General features: G+C 42.2%; 1 protein-coding gene across 12 annotated transcripts in view; it reads left to right on the forward strand.

Annotated features, from left to right (window-relative positions):
- Positions 1-19,396, forward strand: part of LOC131251591 (potassium channel SKOR-like) — a 65,265-nt gene that overhangs the window by 16,004 nt on the left and 29,865 nt on the right. For 11 of the 12 annotated variants that reach the window (XR_009173981.1, XR_009173980.1, XR_009173979.1 and 8 more), the window contains exons 3-4: positions 15,892-16,116; positions 16,520-16,583. Coding sequence is in view for 9 of the 12 variants with exons in the window: in XM_058252376.1 (XP_058108359.1) it covers positions 15,892-16,116; positions 16,520-16,583 (289 nt within the window). In the remaining 3 variants the exon portion in view is untranslated. Of the gene's footprint in view, positions 1-15,891; positions 16,117-16,234; positions 16,390-16,519; positions 16,584-19,396 lie in introns of those variants that run through there. The other variant, XM_058252375.1, reaches the window with a different exon arrangement.

The following is a 19,396-nucleotide window of genomic DNA, read 5'->3' on the forward strand; positions in this document are numbered from 1 at the left end:
GATACTGTAGTATCCATTTCGCTGCTGCCCAATGTTCTTTGCCAGGATTGGCAAGATACCAGCTGACAACACCAACCGCATATGCTATGTCTGGATGCGTACATACCATAACATACATCAAACTTCCTACTACTGACGCGTAGGGTATCTTCTGCATCTCATCCACCTCTGTCTTCGTCTTGAGACATTGCCAGTCACTCAATTTAAAGTAACCATCCAGTGGAGTACTGACCGGCTTTACTACATTTATATTGAACCGCTATAGGACTTTCTCAATATACCAGTCTTGTGACAACCAAAGCTTTCTGCTGCTTCTGTCACGAGTTATCTCCATTCATAGGATCTGTTTAGTCGGGTCCAAGTCTTTCACAGCAAATGACTTGCCTAACTCCTGTTTCAGCCTGTCAATTTTCTTGATGTCTTTACCTATGATGAGCATGTCATCAACGTATAATAGCAGAATTAAGAAATCACCATCTGAGAACTTGCGCATGAACACACAGTGGTCCGACTCCGTTCTGTCATATCCATGCTTTAACATGAATGAGTCAAACTTCTTGTACCATTGCCTTGGAGCTTGTTTCAGCCCATACAAGCTCTTTCTCAGCCTACACACCATATGTTCTTTGCCTTTGACTTCGAACCCCTCTGATTGGTGCATGTAGATCTCTTCTTCCAGGTCATCATGGAGAAAGGTAGTTTTAACATCTAACTGCTTTATTTCCAGATCCATGCTAGCTATCAACCCAAGCAACACTCGTATGGATGTCATCTTTACCACTGGTGAAAATATCTCCTCGAAGTCTATACATTTCCTCTGACCGAACCCTTTCACTGCGAGTCTGGCCTTAAACCTCGTTTGTGAATTTTTCTGCTCAATCTTCTTTCTGAACACCTACTTATTGCTCAGAGCTTTCTTGCCTTTAGGCAATTTCACCATATCATAGGTGTGGTTCTTATGCAAGGATTCCATCTTCTCTTACATAGCTTTCAACCACTTCCCCTTATGCTCGTCGGCTAAGGCCTCAAAATAATCTTCTGACTCTCCCCCATCAGTGAGCATAATGTACTCATGCGGCGAGTACCTCTTGGACAGTTGTCTGTCCCTAGATGACCTCCTCACTCGTGGCTTAACAGGTGGATCAGGTGGGGGCTGTTCCCCTGGTCCATCTTCTTTAGGAACTCCCTCGTCTTCTACATCTTGTTGTACTCCCCCGTCATCAGGCACCACGGGAGGAATAATCGGATCCATATCCTCTAGCTCTTCTGAACTAGGCTGCGTCTTTTCTGGCTTACAAATGTCTTCAATACATTGGTCTTCAAATAAAACCGCATATCTGCTCCTGATGAGCTTCTTCTCAGTCGGATCCCACAATCTGTAGCCGAACTCTTCATCACCGTACCCCAAGAACACACATTGTCTAATCTTCATATCGAACTTGAACATCACGTCCTTGGTATGTGAACAGATGCCCTACATCTAAACACCCTGAGATGACTGTACGATGGATCTTGACCGGTCCACACCTTCTCCGGTACTTCTCCGGTACTTCTCCATTCAACGAGGCTGATGGAGACCTGTTTATCAAATACACTGCCGTGTGCATTGCTTCTCCTCAGAACGTCTTAGGCAACTTCGCATGAGATAACATGCATCTGTTTATCTCTATAATGGTGCGATTCATTCGCTCAGCCACACCATTATGCTGGGGGGTCTTGGAAACCATCTGTTCATGCCGTATACCCAGGGACTTGCAATACTCATGAAAGTCACTGATGTATTTACCACCATTGTTAGTGCGGATGCACTTCAATGATCTACTTGTCTCTCTCTCAACCATAGCATGAAACAATTTAAACACACCAAAGATTTCGTCCTTGGATTTCAAAACATAAACCTAAACCTTCCTAGATGTATCATCTATAAAAGTGACAAAATACAATACCCCACCTAAGGTTTTTATCCTCCTAGGACCACAAACATCAGAATAAACCAAATCTAATGCATGCACTTTATTAACATGAGAAGCAGATTTAACAAATGAAACTCTATGTTGTTTCCCTGATAAATAATCAATACAGGTTTTGAGAGATATACCTGTCATGTCTGGAAGGAGCCGCTTCTTTGCTAATAGCTGAAACCTTTTTTCACTCATGTGGCCTAGATGCTTATGCCACATGTTAATAGTTGAATCTTCCGCTGCGTTCAACCCACCTTTGCACACACTGACATTTGCCTTGTAAAGGGTGCAACACTTCTTTCCTTTGGCCGCGATCAATAAACCCTTGATGAGCTTTCAGCGCCTACCAACAAATCAGCTTTCATAACCATCATCATCCAACCTTCTCGTTGACATCAAGTTGAGGCGAAGGTTTGGAATGTGTCTCACATCCCTGAGAACCAATACGCAGCCCACATCAGTCTTCACACAAATATCACCGACCCCTACAATCTTTGATATGTTAGAATTTTCTATCTTCATAGTCTCAAAGTCACTTGACCTGTAACTTGTGAAGAAATCTCTGCGTGGAGTCGCATGAAACGAGGTTTCCGAGTCTATCACCCAGTCGGTGTCCTAACTCGTAGCCGTGAGACAAACATTATGGTCTGTTAAAAGAATAACTACAACGTCGCCATCTAAAGAGACTGCGGTGGAGTCTGATTCATCTTTCTTCTCCTTTCCTTTTCCTTTCTTGTCATTCGTCTTCTTATGATATTCATGCTTGTAGTGGCCCTTCTTACCACAATTTCAGCATTCAACGTCCTTCCTGACACTTGACTTGTCTCTTGATTTATCTCGGGCCTTCCCACCCTTTTTGTTCTTTCCTCTCCCCCGTTCTGTGTCACAAGGGCCTCTTGCTGAGTAGACCCCTGATGTCATGCCCCAAACCCGGAAATCAGATTCACAGGAATCCTTATCACTGAATCCGGTGCCGACAGCCTACATAGTACCCCATTCTCGGCTCCTAGCGTCCATACGCCAGATTCCGATCCTGGGATCCTATAAAGAGGATTTTTTTGTACATTTAACTCGTAATAAGCATAACCAAAAGATTACCCAATTCACAAAGGCAACATCATCATCACATATCTACTAATATAATCATTTGAGTACAATGCTGAAAGGAAAATACATTAATCGAAAATCAAGCTCAAGAAGACCGCTGCACGCTCCAAGCTCAACACTACTGCAACCTAACATCACCTGCACGCATCTATCGTGCATAAGCTTATAGAAAGCTTAGAGGGGGTATAAGTGTGTGCATAAAGTAAGTGCCAAATATTCAACACAATGTCATCATCATACAATACCGAAAATACTGGTAATCCATAGTCGTACAATATCGGAATAAGCAGAAATACTGACAAGATCATGAATTAGACGATAACAGAGTAAGCAGAAATACAGACAAGTCCATGAGTCAATCAATATCAGAATACGCAATATAGGACAACTATGCAAATGAGGAGTCATAAAGAGCCAAATATCAGATGCCAAGGATGTGATGTAATATGTAATTCCTGATGAGTTCACGAATAGCGTCGGCCGTATCTAGACCATATAAATGCAGAAACACAGTAACCCAAAATGCTATATGCCGCGAACGTAATGCAATATGCGATGTGACTGGAATGACCATGCTGGAGTGTGAAGTCGGGATGATAGTATGTAGTATCGCAGGCTACGGGGTCTATCACAAGGGAATTCTATCCAAACCAGTCTCATACCTAAATTTGGATAGTCAGACTCAATGTGGTAAACTCCTGATCTCAGGTTAGTCACGCACCCCAACCGAAATCCTGACCATTACAAAGGTACACGTAACAAATAGTTGTTCACCACGAGCCCGTGTGGATAATGAATGAATGAATGAATACATATGCAACTCCTGCTTAATAAGTCCATATATCAGTACTGTTTATCTCTGGGATTATCACCGGAGTTTAGTACACTCCAAATGGCACTGCTGCTCTCCCATCCGCACAGTCCAAGCGAGCGTAAGAAACCTCATTATCCGCCTAGCCAATAGTCTGCCAATACCTATTCGGCATGTCGATAGTGAACCCATTCACGAGCTGGTCAAACTCAACCTAGCAATGCCCCCTATGCTCGGGCGGGTAAAGCCACACCCCCTCCCAACCGACCATGACACAGTGAGAGACGCGACCTCCTGGTATTCGGTACTCAGGCGTTCATGTATCCACTCGGTCTCGTCGTTGGGGCGTCCTCTGGTACCAACAGGATTTAGAGATTTTCACCCAGAGCCATCTATGGCAGCCTGATGCTAGAACAAATTTCCAGTGTCCCGTCTGGCCATTCACGATATGCCTGTGGAGGCTACGGCCCTGATGTCGCTAGGGTGTATAGTAATCATAATGCATGATGCATGAGTCATACAATCCAGTCATGCATCAATCCTGCGCATACCGTGCGCTCATGTGAGAAAACCTCCACCTATCAGGGAGTCTCATAACAACATGCTCAATGATATATGTAATGATCAACCACATCTCATAACAAACAAGCAGATGATGCGTATGGGCATGTATCATGATGCTATGCTGTCACATACTCATAATCAGTATCAATAACCGGCATCGACGATCAACCTCGACAATGTGGACATTTAACCAATATTGCCCCCAAGGAATGGCTCACATAGATCCTATCATATAGTGGACCCATGACCTCATACAAGGGCCAAATATACAACACCATGGGCCTCACTCAAGAGCTTAATACACATCATGATGGGCCTTTCACGTGGACCTAACATACATCACAATGGACTCCATCACCTGACCCTTGAATGCATCATAATGGGCCTCATTACCTAGGCCTCATATACATCACATTGGGCCTCAAACACGGGCCGAATGTACATCACAATGGGCCTTAAATACAAGTCGCATATCCATCACAATGGGCCTTGACAATCGAAATTGGAATTGGCCTCAACCCTTGGCGTTGACAATAGGAATCGGCCTCGATACTTGGCCTCGACAATCAGAATCGGCCTATACGATCGGCCTCGACAAATCAGAATAGACCTATACAATCAGCCTCGATATTTGGCCTCAATCAATAATCGGTCAATCAGCCACGACAATCGAAATTGATCGATAATCAGAATTGGTAATCGGTCACAATAATCGGCCTCGATCGCTAATCAGTCAATCGGTCACGATAATCAGCCTTAATAATCGAAATCGGTAAGAATGGGCCTAACAAGGCCTAATAGAAGGTCACAATATGGACATTCAACCATCATTGCCCATTAATGTGGACATTCAACCAACATTGCTCCTAAGGAGTGGCCCACATAAACATCATTACACACATCATGGCAAAATCACACATCACATCGGGCAACACAATAGGTGGGCCGCACCAATGGGCCTCGATGTACAATATAATGGGCCGCAAATACATCACATTGGGCCATGTCATATGGGCCAAAAATACACCATGATGGGTTACAACCCAAGGGCCTCAATACTTCACAATTAGGCCACAACCCCTGGGCCTCAAATACACAACATGTGGGCCGCATCAATGGGCTGCACCAAGGGACCTCATATTCATAACAGGTGAGCTCTACTCATGGGTCTCAGGTACATAACATGTGGGCCCTACACATGGATCTCATATGCATCAAAGGGGCCACGTATCTGGGTCTCGAATACATCAAATGGGTCACGCGTTATGGGCCTAATACACGTCTCAATGGGCCTCGTGTACAGTAAGTCGGGCCTCATTATATAGGTTTCAAATACAAAGCAGGTGGGCCTTGCACATGGGCCAAAAATGCCACATGATGGGCCTCATGGATGGGCCGCACACATTCCCACAGAATGAATCATATCGAGAGATCATCTGGACCATACTACAACTAGCAATGGAGATAATGATTTCCACCGTTAAAATCCTATAGGGTCTACCACAGAAAACAGTGAGAGTAGCCACACCCACCGTTAAAGCATTTATAGGACCCTCCGTGTTGTATTTTGAGATTCAACCTATTCGTCAGTTAATCACAGAGATAGATGAAGTGAAAACAAAGTATCAGCTTGATTGGAAGTACCGTGGCCCTCACAAGTTTTGAATGGTGGATGTCACTGTCCCCACTATTTTGAATGGAGGGTCTATGTAGATGGGCCACCCTACTTAAAAGATCAAGCGGGTATTGAGAACCCTATCAAACAGGCCTGCCGGCGGGTGGTCTTCTTAGCCGTAGGGTCTGCCCAACAAGCGGCCCTACATGATTAGAAGATGGATGGTGAGGATGTACTACATACATTAAAGTGGACCCATGCCCATCAGTTGAATGGAGTGGATGAGATCCAAGCATCACGGTGCATCCCACATAGCACCCGTCCATATTTGGATGGTATGAATACAACACTATATCATGGTGGGCCCGAAACTTGCTGACATGATATAGCAGTAGCAAGATGCTCGCTGCTGGCCCACAAGTAAAAACAGATGGACGGTGGGGGTGCAAAACTGATGAACGGCGTGGAGGTAAAATACACATATCATGCTAGGCCGCATGGGTGGCCGTGCAGTTACAACCCACACAACAAGTGGGATCCACGTCCAACTGGACGGTTGTGATCTAACACAGACATCTTGGTATGGCCCACACAATCTGCACGGCCCGGATTCCAGGCACGTGCACCACGTGTGGGACCATCTGAATGTCAGATCTGTCTCATTCTCCTGCACTGCCAAAATAGATGGATGGTGTGGAGAATACATACATCATGGCATGGTCCCATAGGACCGTCCAACCTGTCCAACACCAGCACCAGCACCGTCCATGCACGGACGGTGTGGATAAGGAACACATGTATCATGGTAGGGTCCACATGGGTGGACATTGTGGGAAAAACACTTACATTAGTGGGTCTCATGCGAGGCCCACCATAACGTTTGTCTGTCATCCAAACCGTTGATAAGGTCACACAGACCCTAGATGAAGAGGAAAACAAATTTCATGATGATCTAAACTTCTGGGACACCCAAAAAGGGTTCCAATGGCAGATGCTCAATCACCATTGTTTCCTGCCGTGTGGGCCACCTGAGTCTCACATACGGCTGATTTTTGGGGTGGCCCACTGGTCCGAGGGGACCCATCAAATGCATGGTGTTGATGGTCGATACACATCATGGTGGGGCCCACGGCTGGGACCGTGGGTCCCTGCTATCTGTCCATCAATATCGCAGGACGCTACCTGCGCGTCCTCAAGCAACAGCAGCGTCCTGCAGCATATGTGTGTTTTTTTTTTTTGAAAAAAATGTTTTCTTGAGGTTTTTCATAGGTGGAGCCTGCATCAGGGGAATCCAACCCAGCGATTGGTTTCCATGGCTCAGGACAGAGCCATCAAGCCCAATATTGAGCATGTTTCGGTGTATAAAAATATTGAAGTGAATTTTAACGGTGAAAATCATTGTTTTCTATGCAATGGACCGCCATGTAATCGGATTAACCTCATTTTTCGGTTCAACGCCTAAAATGAAATGGAGAATGAAATGGACGGCGTGGATTAGATTTATACATCAAGGTGGGCTTATATGAGCGGCCCAGCTCAAGGCTATGAAACAAGCAAATATTTTTTTGTTTTCTCTTTTTCTTTTTTTTTTCCTGTGCTGCTGTAGTACACCCCACTGTCAGTGCACACTTAATTGTCTAGCCACATCCAGCATCCTTGGACACTGGACGGTGTGGAAACAACACAGCATCATGGTGGGTCTCACATGGATGTGGCCCATCATGCAGGTATATACACATATATATAAATATATCATATATATTTCAGTCCAGCGGGTGGGACTTCCCACTATCCCAACAGTAGATGGCGGATCTCCCTGAAATGTGGTGGGCCACACCGTCTGATGGATGGAGTAGATTTAACACAATTCGGTGGGGCCCACTTCATTCAAGGGGGAGGATAAAGAGAGAGAGGGAAAGAAGCACCCACCTTAGATCTTCTTGGACTTTTTCTTCCATCAATGCATGCTAGAGATCAAATGGATGAACTTCAATGGTTGAGATCGACTTAGGATGGTGAAGATGGGAGATAGGAAGGTGGGCTACAAAAGCTCTATCCATGGAGCTTGCTTGGACGTTGGAGTCTCATGAGGTTTGCTTGGAAATGTGAGAAAGAGAGAAGTGGTGAGGTGGAGTGATGGGATGAGATGGTATGGTGTTTGTTGACTTGAGGTAAGAAATGAATGAGATGGGTATGAGTTATGTAAGAAAGAGTTGACTTAGGGAATAGGAGAGGGATAGACTTAGTAAGGTTGTGTACTTGACATTTATTAAAGGATTGATGTGACCTATCGTAGAGATTCTCTTGGAATCCGCAACACGCGGCGTTTCATCGAAAAAATATACGGGCCCACATCTATTGGCCCGGGTATCGGATCGATTCGCGAGTCACGGCGTTGGAACCGCGGCGATGGCGCGATCACTAAGGTACAAGTTTCGAGTTGAGTCGACTCCAATATGCAAGACTCGGCTTAGGATCGCGCGTAAACATTGGATACAGGTCGAGGGTCGTCGAAATTCGACCGGGAGGACCGCAGAAGCCTACGGAACAGTACGTGCTAGGATACGAGTCTCACACTTGACACTTTCTCCTTGTCTCCTCATTGAAGAGACAACTAGTTACTTGTTCCATGGACACCTTTTCATCTGGGGCGAAGTGACTCAGAGACACCACCAATTTATCCCAATTATCAGACAATGAGCTAAGCAATAGCAAAGCCTGTAATTCATCGTCCAGAACCATCTTCATAGCGAAGAGTTGGTTGAATATATTGCTGACTTCATTCATGTATTCAGTTACAGAACCACCATCTTTGAACTTGAGATTCACAAGTCGTCTTATCAAAAATTTTTTATTGCCGGCTGTCTTCCTCTCATACAACCCTTGCAGTTTCAGCCATAGGCTAGCGGTTGAAGTCTCCGTAGACACATGGTGGAATATGGAATCGTCCAGCCATTGTTTAATAAACCTCATCGCCTTCCGGTCTAACTTCTTCCAATCATTATCTGACATATCCTTTGACTTTTCTGATATGCCTTGAATTGGAGAATATAAGTCCTTGCAACAAAGCAAGTCCTCCATTTTAGCCTTGCATATGGTCCAGTTAGAACCATTGAGACCGATCATCCTTGATGAGCCACCTTTCATAATTCAGAACCGATCCCACCCTGTTCAACCAATCTGAACGCTTTGATACCACTTTATTGGGGGCCGTTGCACAAAACCTTATGATCTAGCCTCCCAAAAATACCAGAATTATAAGATAATAAAGCAATAAAATAAATCAAAGCACAAAGCACATGACACGAGATTTTTACGTGGAAAACCCTCAAAAAGGTAAAAAAACCATGGGATCTAGTCCAGAGTAACATTCCACTATGAAGTAGAACGTTATAACCGATCATAAGCACACACCGCTTGGATTAAACCTTCTTCACTCACGCAGGAGTGGATAAATAATAAGAGAATAAGAAAAAATGGAGAGATCTCACCGATCATGAGGACGTAGAAGCGTTGAGACGTTAACTGCAAAGTAGATCACTTTTACGAGCAGAACCTTCCTTCCACAAACTTCCTCTCTCTCTCTCTCTCTCTCTCTCTCTTTCTCTCACTCACACACACACACCTTTGATAGCCCTAAACCATTTAGAAAACCCTTGCAAAGCTTTAGGAAACTCTCTTACATATCCTAGAACAATCCTAGGGACCCATATTTATAGTTTAGGAAACTCCTTTCCGCACTTCTATGAAAACCGCCTCAAATTTACGCAGTCCGCACAAAATCCGAAAATGAATCTGCGTAACCTCGACTGGTCGAGTAGAGTCCTCGACCGGTCGAGCGGACCTTCGACCGGTCGAGCAGCGAGGAAGAATTAACACAATTGGTCGCTGGACTTTGAGTTGAGCACCACTCAACTGGTCGAGCAACACCCTCGACCGGTTGTGCGAAGCACTCGACCGGTCGAGCCATGAGGAGAATATCCCCGTCAGGTTCTACACAATTTTAGAGACTTTCACAGAAAATTGAAAATGCGCAACACATGTCTAGAGTGGAAATGATCCAATCATCCCTTTGATCCTAATGACCACCCGACGCAATGAGCTGTTTGGATCTTCTAGAAACAACCTAATGGGCCTTGGGAATTTCCTCGTTATTTCTCTAAAATTTATTCTTCAAATTTATTTTTGAAGAATCTATTGGATGTGATGCATTTACTGAGTGAATGCCTTCCTTTATATGGGAGGAATCAAGTAGATTGAAGAAGAGTTAGAATAGGAGGCTCATCCCATCGCATCCGATCCCACTTATTCACATCCCTTCTCTTGTTTAAATTTGAATTTCAAAAGAAAAGATTGGAAAAGGGATATCTAATCAGAAATGTCTTGAGAATGAACTTGCTCAACCCATCTACCAGTGATTGCCTGTAAGTGGACCCTATAGGCCATATCCAACAAATATTCGGTGGGAAAGTTGACTACTTTGGTGCCTCTTATCCATGCATAATATTGCATGGTAAGGAGGCACTTATATATAGGATTTCGTTCCTCTAGAAGTGGCCACTTATGTTGATCCAGTACGCCTTGCTGGATGGGCCCACATGTTACCAGGATGGGTGACGGGAACCATTCATCTACTAACCACTATAATTGATGGTCACGCACCAATCATGAAGGATGGATGATGTTGGCCATCGATTTTCTTAAAATATGGTTGGTCTGCTGTTTGTTTTGACCATGTCTGAGGGAAATGGCTTGCGTCCTGCACCCCGCCTCTGGACAGGATGCGACTTATATTCGACTCTGGAACAACGATGTCGGTGCGACCCTGACCGTGGGCCCACCTCCATGTATGAATTTTATATCAACCCGTCCATACATTTTTTTGGGCATGGTCCCAAAAGTGAAGCATATGCAAATCTCATGTAGACCACACTACAAGAAATAATGATTATTGACCATTAAAAATGGTTTGTGGGCCACAAAAGTTTAGGATCAAGTGTTTTCCCCTTCATCTAGGGGTCTGTGTGACCTTATCAACAGGTTGGATGGCAAATAAATATTACGGTGGACCCTTGGAAGCTTTTACGGTGGGTGTTCAATAACCTCTGTTTCCTGTGGTGTGGTCCACCTGAGATTTGTATTGGCTTCAATTTTGGGACCATGCTTTAAAATAAGCTTGCAAAACATAGGCACGGAGTAGCAATACAATTCATACATCAAGGTGGGCCCCACAGTCAGGGTACCACCTACATGGCTGGTTCAGGGGTGGCAGCTAAGTTGCGTCCGCCTAGACGGACTCGATCCAAGCAAGGTTCTGTGGGACCCACCATGGTGTATGTGTTTTATCCATGCCGTCCATACATTTTAGATCATTATTTTAGGGCATGAGCCCAAAAGATGAGCAGGCTCAAGTGGACTATGCCACAAGAAGCGGCATTGCTAATGACGTCCACCCTTGAAACCTTTTAAGGGACCATCCTGATGTTTATTTGCCATCCAACCTGTTCATAATGTCATATGGACATTGCTTTTATGTGGCTTTCAAGAAGTTTTTAATGGTGGATTTCAATCCTCACTGCATGGTCCACTTGAGCCTTGGATCTGCCTAATTTGGGCTCATAAACTAAAATGATTTGGAAAAAAAATGGATGGAAGGCATGGATAAAACCCATACATCACGGTTGGCCCCACAGAGCCCCTGCCTGGACCGATGCAATCCACTTCCATGTTTTGAGTGTTCGACATGGATAGTCAAATATCTATTCTGTGTGATTTTCGGATCACATCACTCTCATGTCCATTGCTCAGCAAATGCATGGCTTGGATCATCCATTTGTGGCCCCATAAAGGTCCCACCAAAAAATACATTGGTCCATCCATACCTTTAACCATCTAACGGGAGAATTTGAGGCTTATGGACAGTTAAAAAAAGCGTGGACCGAAGGCAAAATTCAATGGGCAAAGTAGTCCTTACTTTTATAAATTAGTTGGATCATTGAAACATGGTCTCAGGTCCAATGATTTTCATTAAACAGCCGCTCACCACCTGCCCTAACCTGGCCCAGCAGGTCCAAACATATTCAAGGAACATGCGTGATCCACCTAACTTGGCCCGGGCATGTTCAAGTTACAAGGTTGTTTCCGGCAACAATGTTAAAGTAGATGTTCTCGTGCTTGTAGGTCCCAAGGTGATGTAGAGCAGGTCGCGGACACTTTCATGTCCAAGATGAATCAAAGAAGGCCCGAGTAGAGATAGAAGTCATCAAGACCATCAGAACCTTAAAATAGGCATATCTTGCAATCCGGAATGTGTTACTCGACTTACCATATATGATTCTGGGGTAGGACGAGTTACTTTTGCCAACCCCACACCGAATTTGTGAGATTCCATCAGATTGATGGTCAAATTTTATGTTTAGTTCCGTTTTTACTATAAATAGTAAGTTTTAGTTTGATTATAACTCTTCATCAGTTGGGCTTTAGGATTGTGTCCAACATGAAAAGTGCTTAGAATAATCAGGAGAATAACATGGTTAAGCCGCATAAGGAACTTACTATAAAATGTAAATTTACTATTTATAGTAGGTTACAAATTTCTAGGAGTTTTAAGTTTTAGTTTGTTTCTGATGTCTCTCCCATTGCTTAGTATCCCTATTTAAAAGGTTGTGAACTCGTTTATTTCATTCATCAACCAAAATTTTGAATTTATTAGAATTTATTTCTATTTTCTTGCTTTCTTTCCTCATGGATTCAAGAAGTCTCTGTGAGGAGTCCAGAGAAACTCCGTGGATTTGGAGTAGTTATCCTTGAGGAAGACGATGATCGACTTCATCACGTTTATCCCTGCATCAATTGGTATCAAAGCGAGGACTCCCCTCGGGCCGATGACAAACAACAAAGGTATGAACCAAAATTCTGTGGACGGTGATTCAGGGATTCATTATCTTTCGGAAAGAATGGAAGCTTTCCACCAAGAGAGTCAGTTGACCATGCAAGGGCTACAAGCAACCCTCAACCGCTTGTGGTCGTTGTATGAAGCAACCCCGATTTCTACAGAGCACCCATCGATAATGGTGAATCGCAGGCCACTACCATGAACGTGAGGAAGCCATTGTACATGCCAAAGGTAGAGATAAATTTACAACGACACAATATCTTTCGAATAAGGTGCACTGCATATCAAAAAGTCTGTAATGTGATCATCAATGTTAGGAGCGATGAGAATTTTGTGTCAAAAATAATAGTGGAAAAGCTATAACTAAAAACAGAAAGGCACCCATCTCCATACACGATTAGATGGATCAAGGAGTTCAACAAAACAGAGGTAACCGAACGATGTCGTATATCCTTTTCCATTGGTAAATATTATAAGGATGAAGTAATGTATGACGTGGTCGACATGAAAGCTTGCCACATGTCACTTGGTCAAACCTGACAAAATAATATTGATGCTACACATAGGGATCGGGATAACCTATTTATATTTATAAAAGATGATAAAAAGATTATCCTTACCCATATGGGAAGGGAGAACCAAACAAAGACTTTTAAAATGGAGGGATAATCTTTCACAACTGAACATGTTTTTATTAAACAATCTGAGAAAACAAGAGATATATATGCATTAATTAAAAAGAAAGAATTTATGGAACTTGTGAACATCCTAGGTGATTTGAAACCAGTGTTGCAGGAGTTCAAGGCGATTGTGCTCAATGAACTCCTTAATAAATTGTCTTTCATGGGAGATATACAAAATCACATTGATCTTGTCACATGGATAAGTCTGCCTAATTGCCCATATTATCAGAAGGAATGTGAAATCTTGAAGATACAAGTGAAGGAACTGATCCATAGTAACCAAGTCAAGGAGAGCATGAGTACATGTATTGTGTTAACTCAAGAGCCTAATGCCAAGTACAAGAAAAAGGCTAATAAACATCGGCATCAAAAGTTATCTCATAATCATGAATCAAGTCCCTTGAGTAACTCGATGACGAGTTTTTTCCAAGCGGAGGGGTCTAATGTAGAACGTGTCATAGATACATTCCTAGCATGGTTAGACCAAAAGAAGGTGGACCGTAAATTGATCATAACTTTTGATCTGAGTATCGTTACGGTGTACTAGACTGAGTATCATAAACTGAAGCAGCACGAGAACTCGAGGATGAGTTCTTTTAAAGTAGAGGGAACTGATGTAGTACGGGTCACGAACACTTTCATATCCAAGATGGACCAGAGAAGGCCTGATTAAAGGTAGAAGTCATCAAGACTGTCATAACCTTAAAACAAGCATATCTCGCAAATCGAAATGAGTTACTCGACGTACCATATATGATTTTGGGGTAGGACAAGTTACTTTAGCCAACCAATCCGGCTATGCTTGGTTACCCATGCCGAATTTGCGAGATTCCATCATATCGACAAGTGAATTCCATGATTAATTCCGTTTTTACTATAAATAGTAAGTTTTAGTTTGATTATAACTCTTCATTTGTTGGGCTTTAGGAGTTGTGTCCAACATAAGAAATGCTTATAATAATTAGGAGAATAACGTGGTTAAGCCATATCGGACACTTACTATAAAAGTAAATTTACTATTTATAGTAAGTTACGAATTTTAGAGAGTTTTAGTTATATTTTGCTTATAATTTTTCTCTCATTGCTTTGTATCCCTATTTAAAGGATTGTGAACTCATTTATTGAAATTAATAAATCAAATTTCAAATTTATTAGAATTTATTTTTATTTTCTTGCTTTCTTTCCTCGTGGATTCGAAAAGTATCTGTGAGGAGTCCAGAGAAGCTCCATGGATTCGAAGTAGTTATCCTTGAGGAAAACGGTGATCAACCTCATCACGTTCATCCCTACGTCACCACATAATGTTTATTTGACATCCAACCTGTTGATTAGGTTATAAAGATCTAGATGAAGCGCAAAAAAACAAATATCAATTTGATTCAAAACAAATATGGTGGTTTATGTGTGCATGTTGGTTTAATGAACCTTAGATTATGGAATTTGGACCTTATTGCCCCGTCTTAGCATTTCCTTTTATATTTTCAACGTAGTTGCAACAATCAGTCATGCATTATGATAACTTTCTTCTAGCATTTCCCTCTACATCTACTATAACCTACTTAGGGGCTTGGTTTGATTGAGAGGAAACACTGTTGATTGAACGTGGAAATGCTGATCCACCCTGTTCATCATGTCCTCTTCATGCTCACCGTAGGAATGACGGATCAAGTTGATCGGAAGTTTAGGTGAGCCAAAACTTAGAGAACACAGTGAAATCATGCCTAAGACCTCAAAGATCACGTGGTGTGACGGACCTAAGCTTTGGAATGACCTGAATTTGTTACTTCATCATACTGAGGATAGCATGATGAATGAATTATATAGCATGTAAACAACATAATGAGCCATATAAACAATGTGGCCCTCGGCTTTTACAAATATTTGAAATACGTAGGCTTACTTTTACGGTCCACTTGATGATTAGTTTAGCTTAAAAATTAGCTCAACTATTTATTTAGATGGACTCAATAAAATGACATATTTTTGTTTCGGTTTTTTTACTTATCAATTTAATTTTTAAACAATTTTATAATTTAAGTTCAAATTGGTGTGAATATACAATTTATTATCCGTGTATAACTTACAGGTTATTTAAACATATAAACTAAGTTATATCCAAACATAATTACCTGTGGCTCTTTTTTTGTAGCTCTTTTTTTAACTCACCGGCATCCAATCGTAGCTTAAGGGAAAAAAAACGTTTAACCAAAATTTAAAAATTCCTACTGACTTCCCACGCTTCTGCATGACCTCAGGTGGTATGAGGTCTGGACTCATTTCATACTGGTGTGGGCCATCTACTCTTCCTTCTTCACCCCTATGGAGTTCGGCTTTTTCCGGGGCCTTCCCAAGAAATTCTTCTTCCTCGACATTGCTGCGCAAATCTTCTTTTTTGTAGATATCGTCCTCACCTTCTTCGTCGCCTACCGGGACAGCCAGACCTATCGTATGGTCTACAACCGCAACCTCATCGCCCTCCGGTCTGTATTCTACACTCCCTTGACACACATTAGCGGGACTGATGTGGTTTATTTCATTCTTGGCCCAAAAAATTGTACATGCAGGGGCGTCTTTTGGTGATCCAGATTGTTCATATAGTGGGCCAGTTTGCAGATGAGAGTCATGAGAGAGATCTTTCACAAATTTACTCCATTTGCACATTCAATGTGGACTATTTTATGTAATTGGATCATTAGGATCATCCGGTATGAGCTATTTCAAGGCATGGCCGATTCCATGGTGGGTCCCTCCAGGTGAACAACTTGGATTATCCAGAGTTGGCCTGCGGCTGTACAATTGCCGGGTCCAACAGAGAAAACGTCATTTTTTGGATCAAGCATCTGATGATACACCTTTACTAATATTGTTATTTATTTTCGACAGCTACTTGAAATCGTGGTTCATACTGGACTTGATTGGGTGCTTTCCTTGGGATGCCCTCTACAAGGTATTTTTTTTTCCCCAAGTAACCATTCTGCTTTTTTTATTTTTTATTTTTTATTCCTTTTTTCCTTGGTGCTTTTGATTTTCTGATATTGGTTACTCTGTAGTTAGTTCTATTCCTATTCCTCGATATATTCAACACATTTTCGTAGTCTTTCTTTCCCCCACCATTTCTCTTAATTTGGATTTTTATACTTTCTTTTTTCGGTCGTCCTTGTTTTCAATATGAGGACAATCTTCATTTCCTCCAATTCTATTCCTTCTGAAGTTTACCAAGTTAAAATGCAGAGCCCATATATCTCTTTGGCTGTTCAAGGGTCATGCCTGAACTAGAAGCCATTTTGTTTCAGCCAGCATCTCTTACTGGTGGGGCCCACCTTTCCGTGATCAGACTCTACAGTGGATGCATCACTGCATAGCACACCCCAACTGGGCTAGTATAGCATCGGCATGTCAATCTGTATATTTATGATTAGAAAAAGAATAAAACCAATGGCCCATATTCAGTGTGAATAAATCCAATTGTCAGATGGCTGGGATTGTTCAATGGAATATGTTAATCCTTTGCCCCATCCAAGGTGGGGTTCCATCCTAGAGGATGCTGCTGACCCAAATGAAGTGTTGTTAATCTGGGTTGAGCATTGTTTGAGTACTTCCACTAGCTGGTATGGTGCAAGATTGAAATAACAAAAGAACAATGTTTGACCTGTATACAATGTTGAGTATCGGATAACACCATTGTTTCTGTCTGAAAACTGTTCCCTTGATAACGAGGTAAGCACATTTTGACAACTATGTTTCAGATGAGCTAGCTGTTTCAGGCAAGTGAAGCTGAACCATAAGCTTCGTTAACCATGACACAAAACTAAAAGATATGGAAATGGTGAAAGATTGATGACAGGTTGGGTTTCCAATCAAAATGGAAATTTTCATTGAAAAAATGGAATCTTCAATTGTACCATTTAAATAGCCTCTCTTGCAAAAAATGACCTATAACTTCAAAAAAGCATTTGAATAGCTTTCTGTGTCTTCGATGGACCTGAATTTATCGCATTTATTGAGAAATCCATTTTTTAGAAGATTAGGTATCCAAAATGTCCCCCTCCCTCTCTCTCTCTCTCTCTCTTGGATAGATCAATGGTATGCCCTGTCTTCTTCATCACATTTTTTGTTGAAGCCACTCAATTTATATGCTGGTGTACACAATTTGTATATCCATCATTATGAAGCTTCAATAACAACCTTTGTGGATGCCCATAGATATTTGATGATTTCTACTTTTAGAACTAACCCATTAAATGCAATGAACAATGGTTCTTTCTTCCAATCGCCAAGCAAAGACCCTTGCTAAAAGAAAGAAAATGTTGAGTACACAAACTTGGGCCAACCCATTAAATCCTGTGTATGGGTGGGTAGTGGTTTGTCTCATGATCCAGTGCAAATGTTTTTTTTTTTTTTTTTGAACAATGATGATATATTATAAAAAGGCCGAAGCCAAAGCATACAGATATACAAATATACAAAAGAACAACACCCCCCAGTAGAAGCCCCTCAAACGCAAGAAGAGAAGATTGAAAAATCTAAGGGCTTGTTTGGTATGTGGACTTAGATGGGATTAGGTGGGATGGAATTGCATTTGGTCTCGTGCAAATTCCATCCGGTGTTTGGGGAGGACGGGAAGGGTTGGGATTAGGTCGGATGGAATTGCATTTGGTCCCATGCGGGATTTCCAGTCCATGACACGTGTGCCCCACATTGACGCATGTGTTTTATCCATGCCGTCCATCCGCCCTTACATGTGACATTCTAGTTATATGTGTACAAGTGACCAACATCCATTGTGAATTTGGTTTGTTGATTACAATTCCATGGTCCATCAAATGGGGTTTTGCCTAATCCAGTATTTTTCCCACAACAAGAATTTCATCCCAAACATGGGGATTGGATGGCAAAAATACCATGGTATTTCTAGACATGCAATCATTGTGCAATAATGGTGTTAATCCCATCTAATACAATTCCATACCATTTAATCCCATGGACCAAACATGCCCTAAGCTTCCACCAAATCCTTCAAATTAAGAATTGCCCTATTGAAAACTTGCACCGGCCCACTCATTTTGTTCTTGAAGCAGCGCTGAAAACTTAATCGACACACACTTTTCCTTTCTTTCCCTATCCCCTTCACCATACCACGCAATGAGAAATTCCTCCATTGTCTTCGGGAACACCTATAGAATCCTGAAGAATTTAAGAAGAAGACCCCACACCTCCCTAGCAAATATATAGTGAATGAATAAATGATCCACCGATTTCGCATATTTGAAGCACATTACACAAACATTTGGGAGACACATGTTCCGCATACAAAGATTGTCTATTGTTAGCACTTTGTTCCTTCCTACTAGCCAACCAAAAGCCACCACCTTTAATGGAGCACCGTAGTATCATAGGAAAGCCATTGCCGCCACCTTAGAATTTTCGACCAACGCACTCAGGAGTCTATACAAAGATCTAACTGAGAAAGAACTTGTCTTGAACTTGATCCATTTCAAGGAATTCACTTATGATGAAATAGGAGAAATCTTTGATAGCCACTCAAGCAAAAGCATCAACTCTTCAAATTCCCCATCCGAAAGACTTCTTCTAAAAATAAGCATCCATGTGACTTCCTCCCCTCTTATTGAAAAACAATTACTCAGCAACTCCCCCTCCTTCATAGCTATCTCGTCCACCTGATATTCCAAAAGCTAATTCTCTTACCATCCCCCAAATGAAAGCTTATTTCCGCCCACACTATCTCTTTCAAGGACGCCA

Source organism: Magnolia sinica, chromosome 7 (assembly GCF_029962835.1).
Source record: "Magnolia sinica isolate HGM2019 chromosome 7, MsV1, whole genome shotgun sequence".
NCBI lineage: Eukaryota > Viridiplantae > Streptophyta > Magnoliopsida > Magnoliales > Magnoliaceae > Magnolia > Magnolia sinica.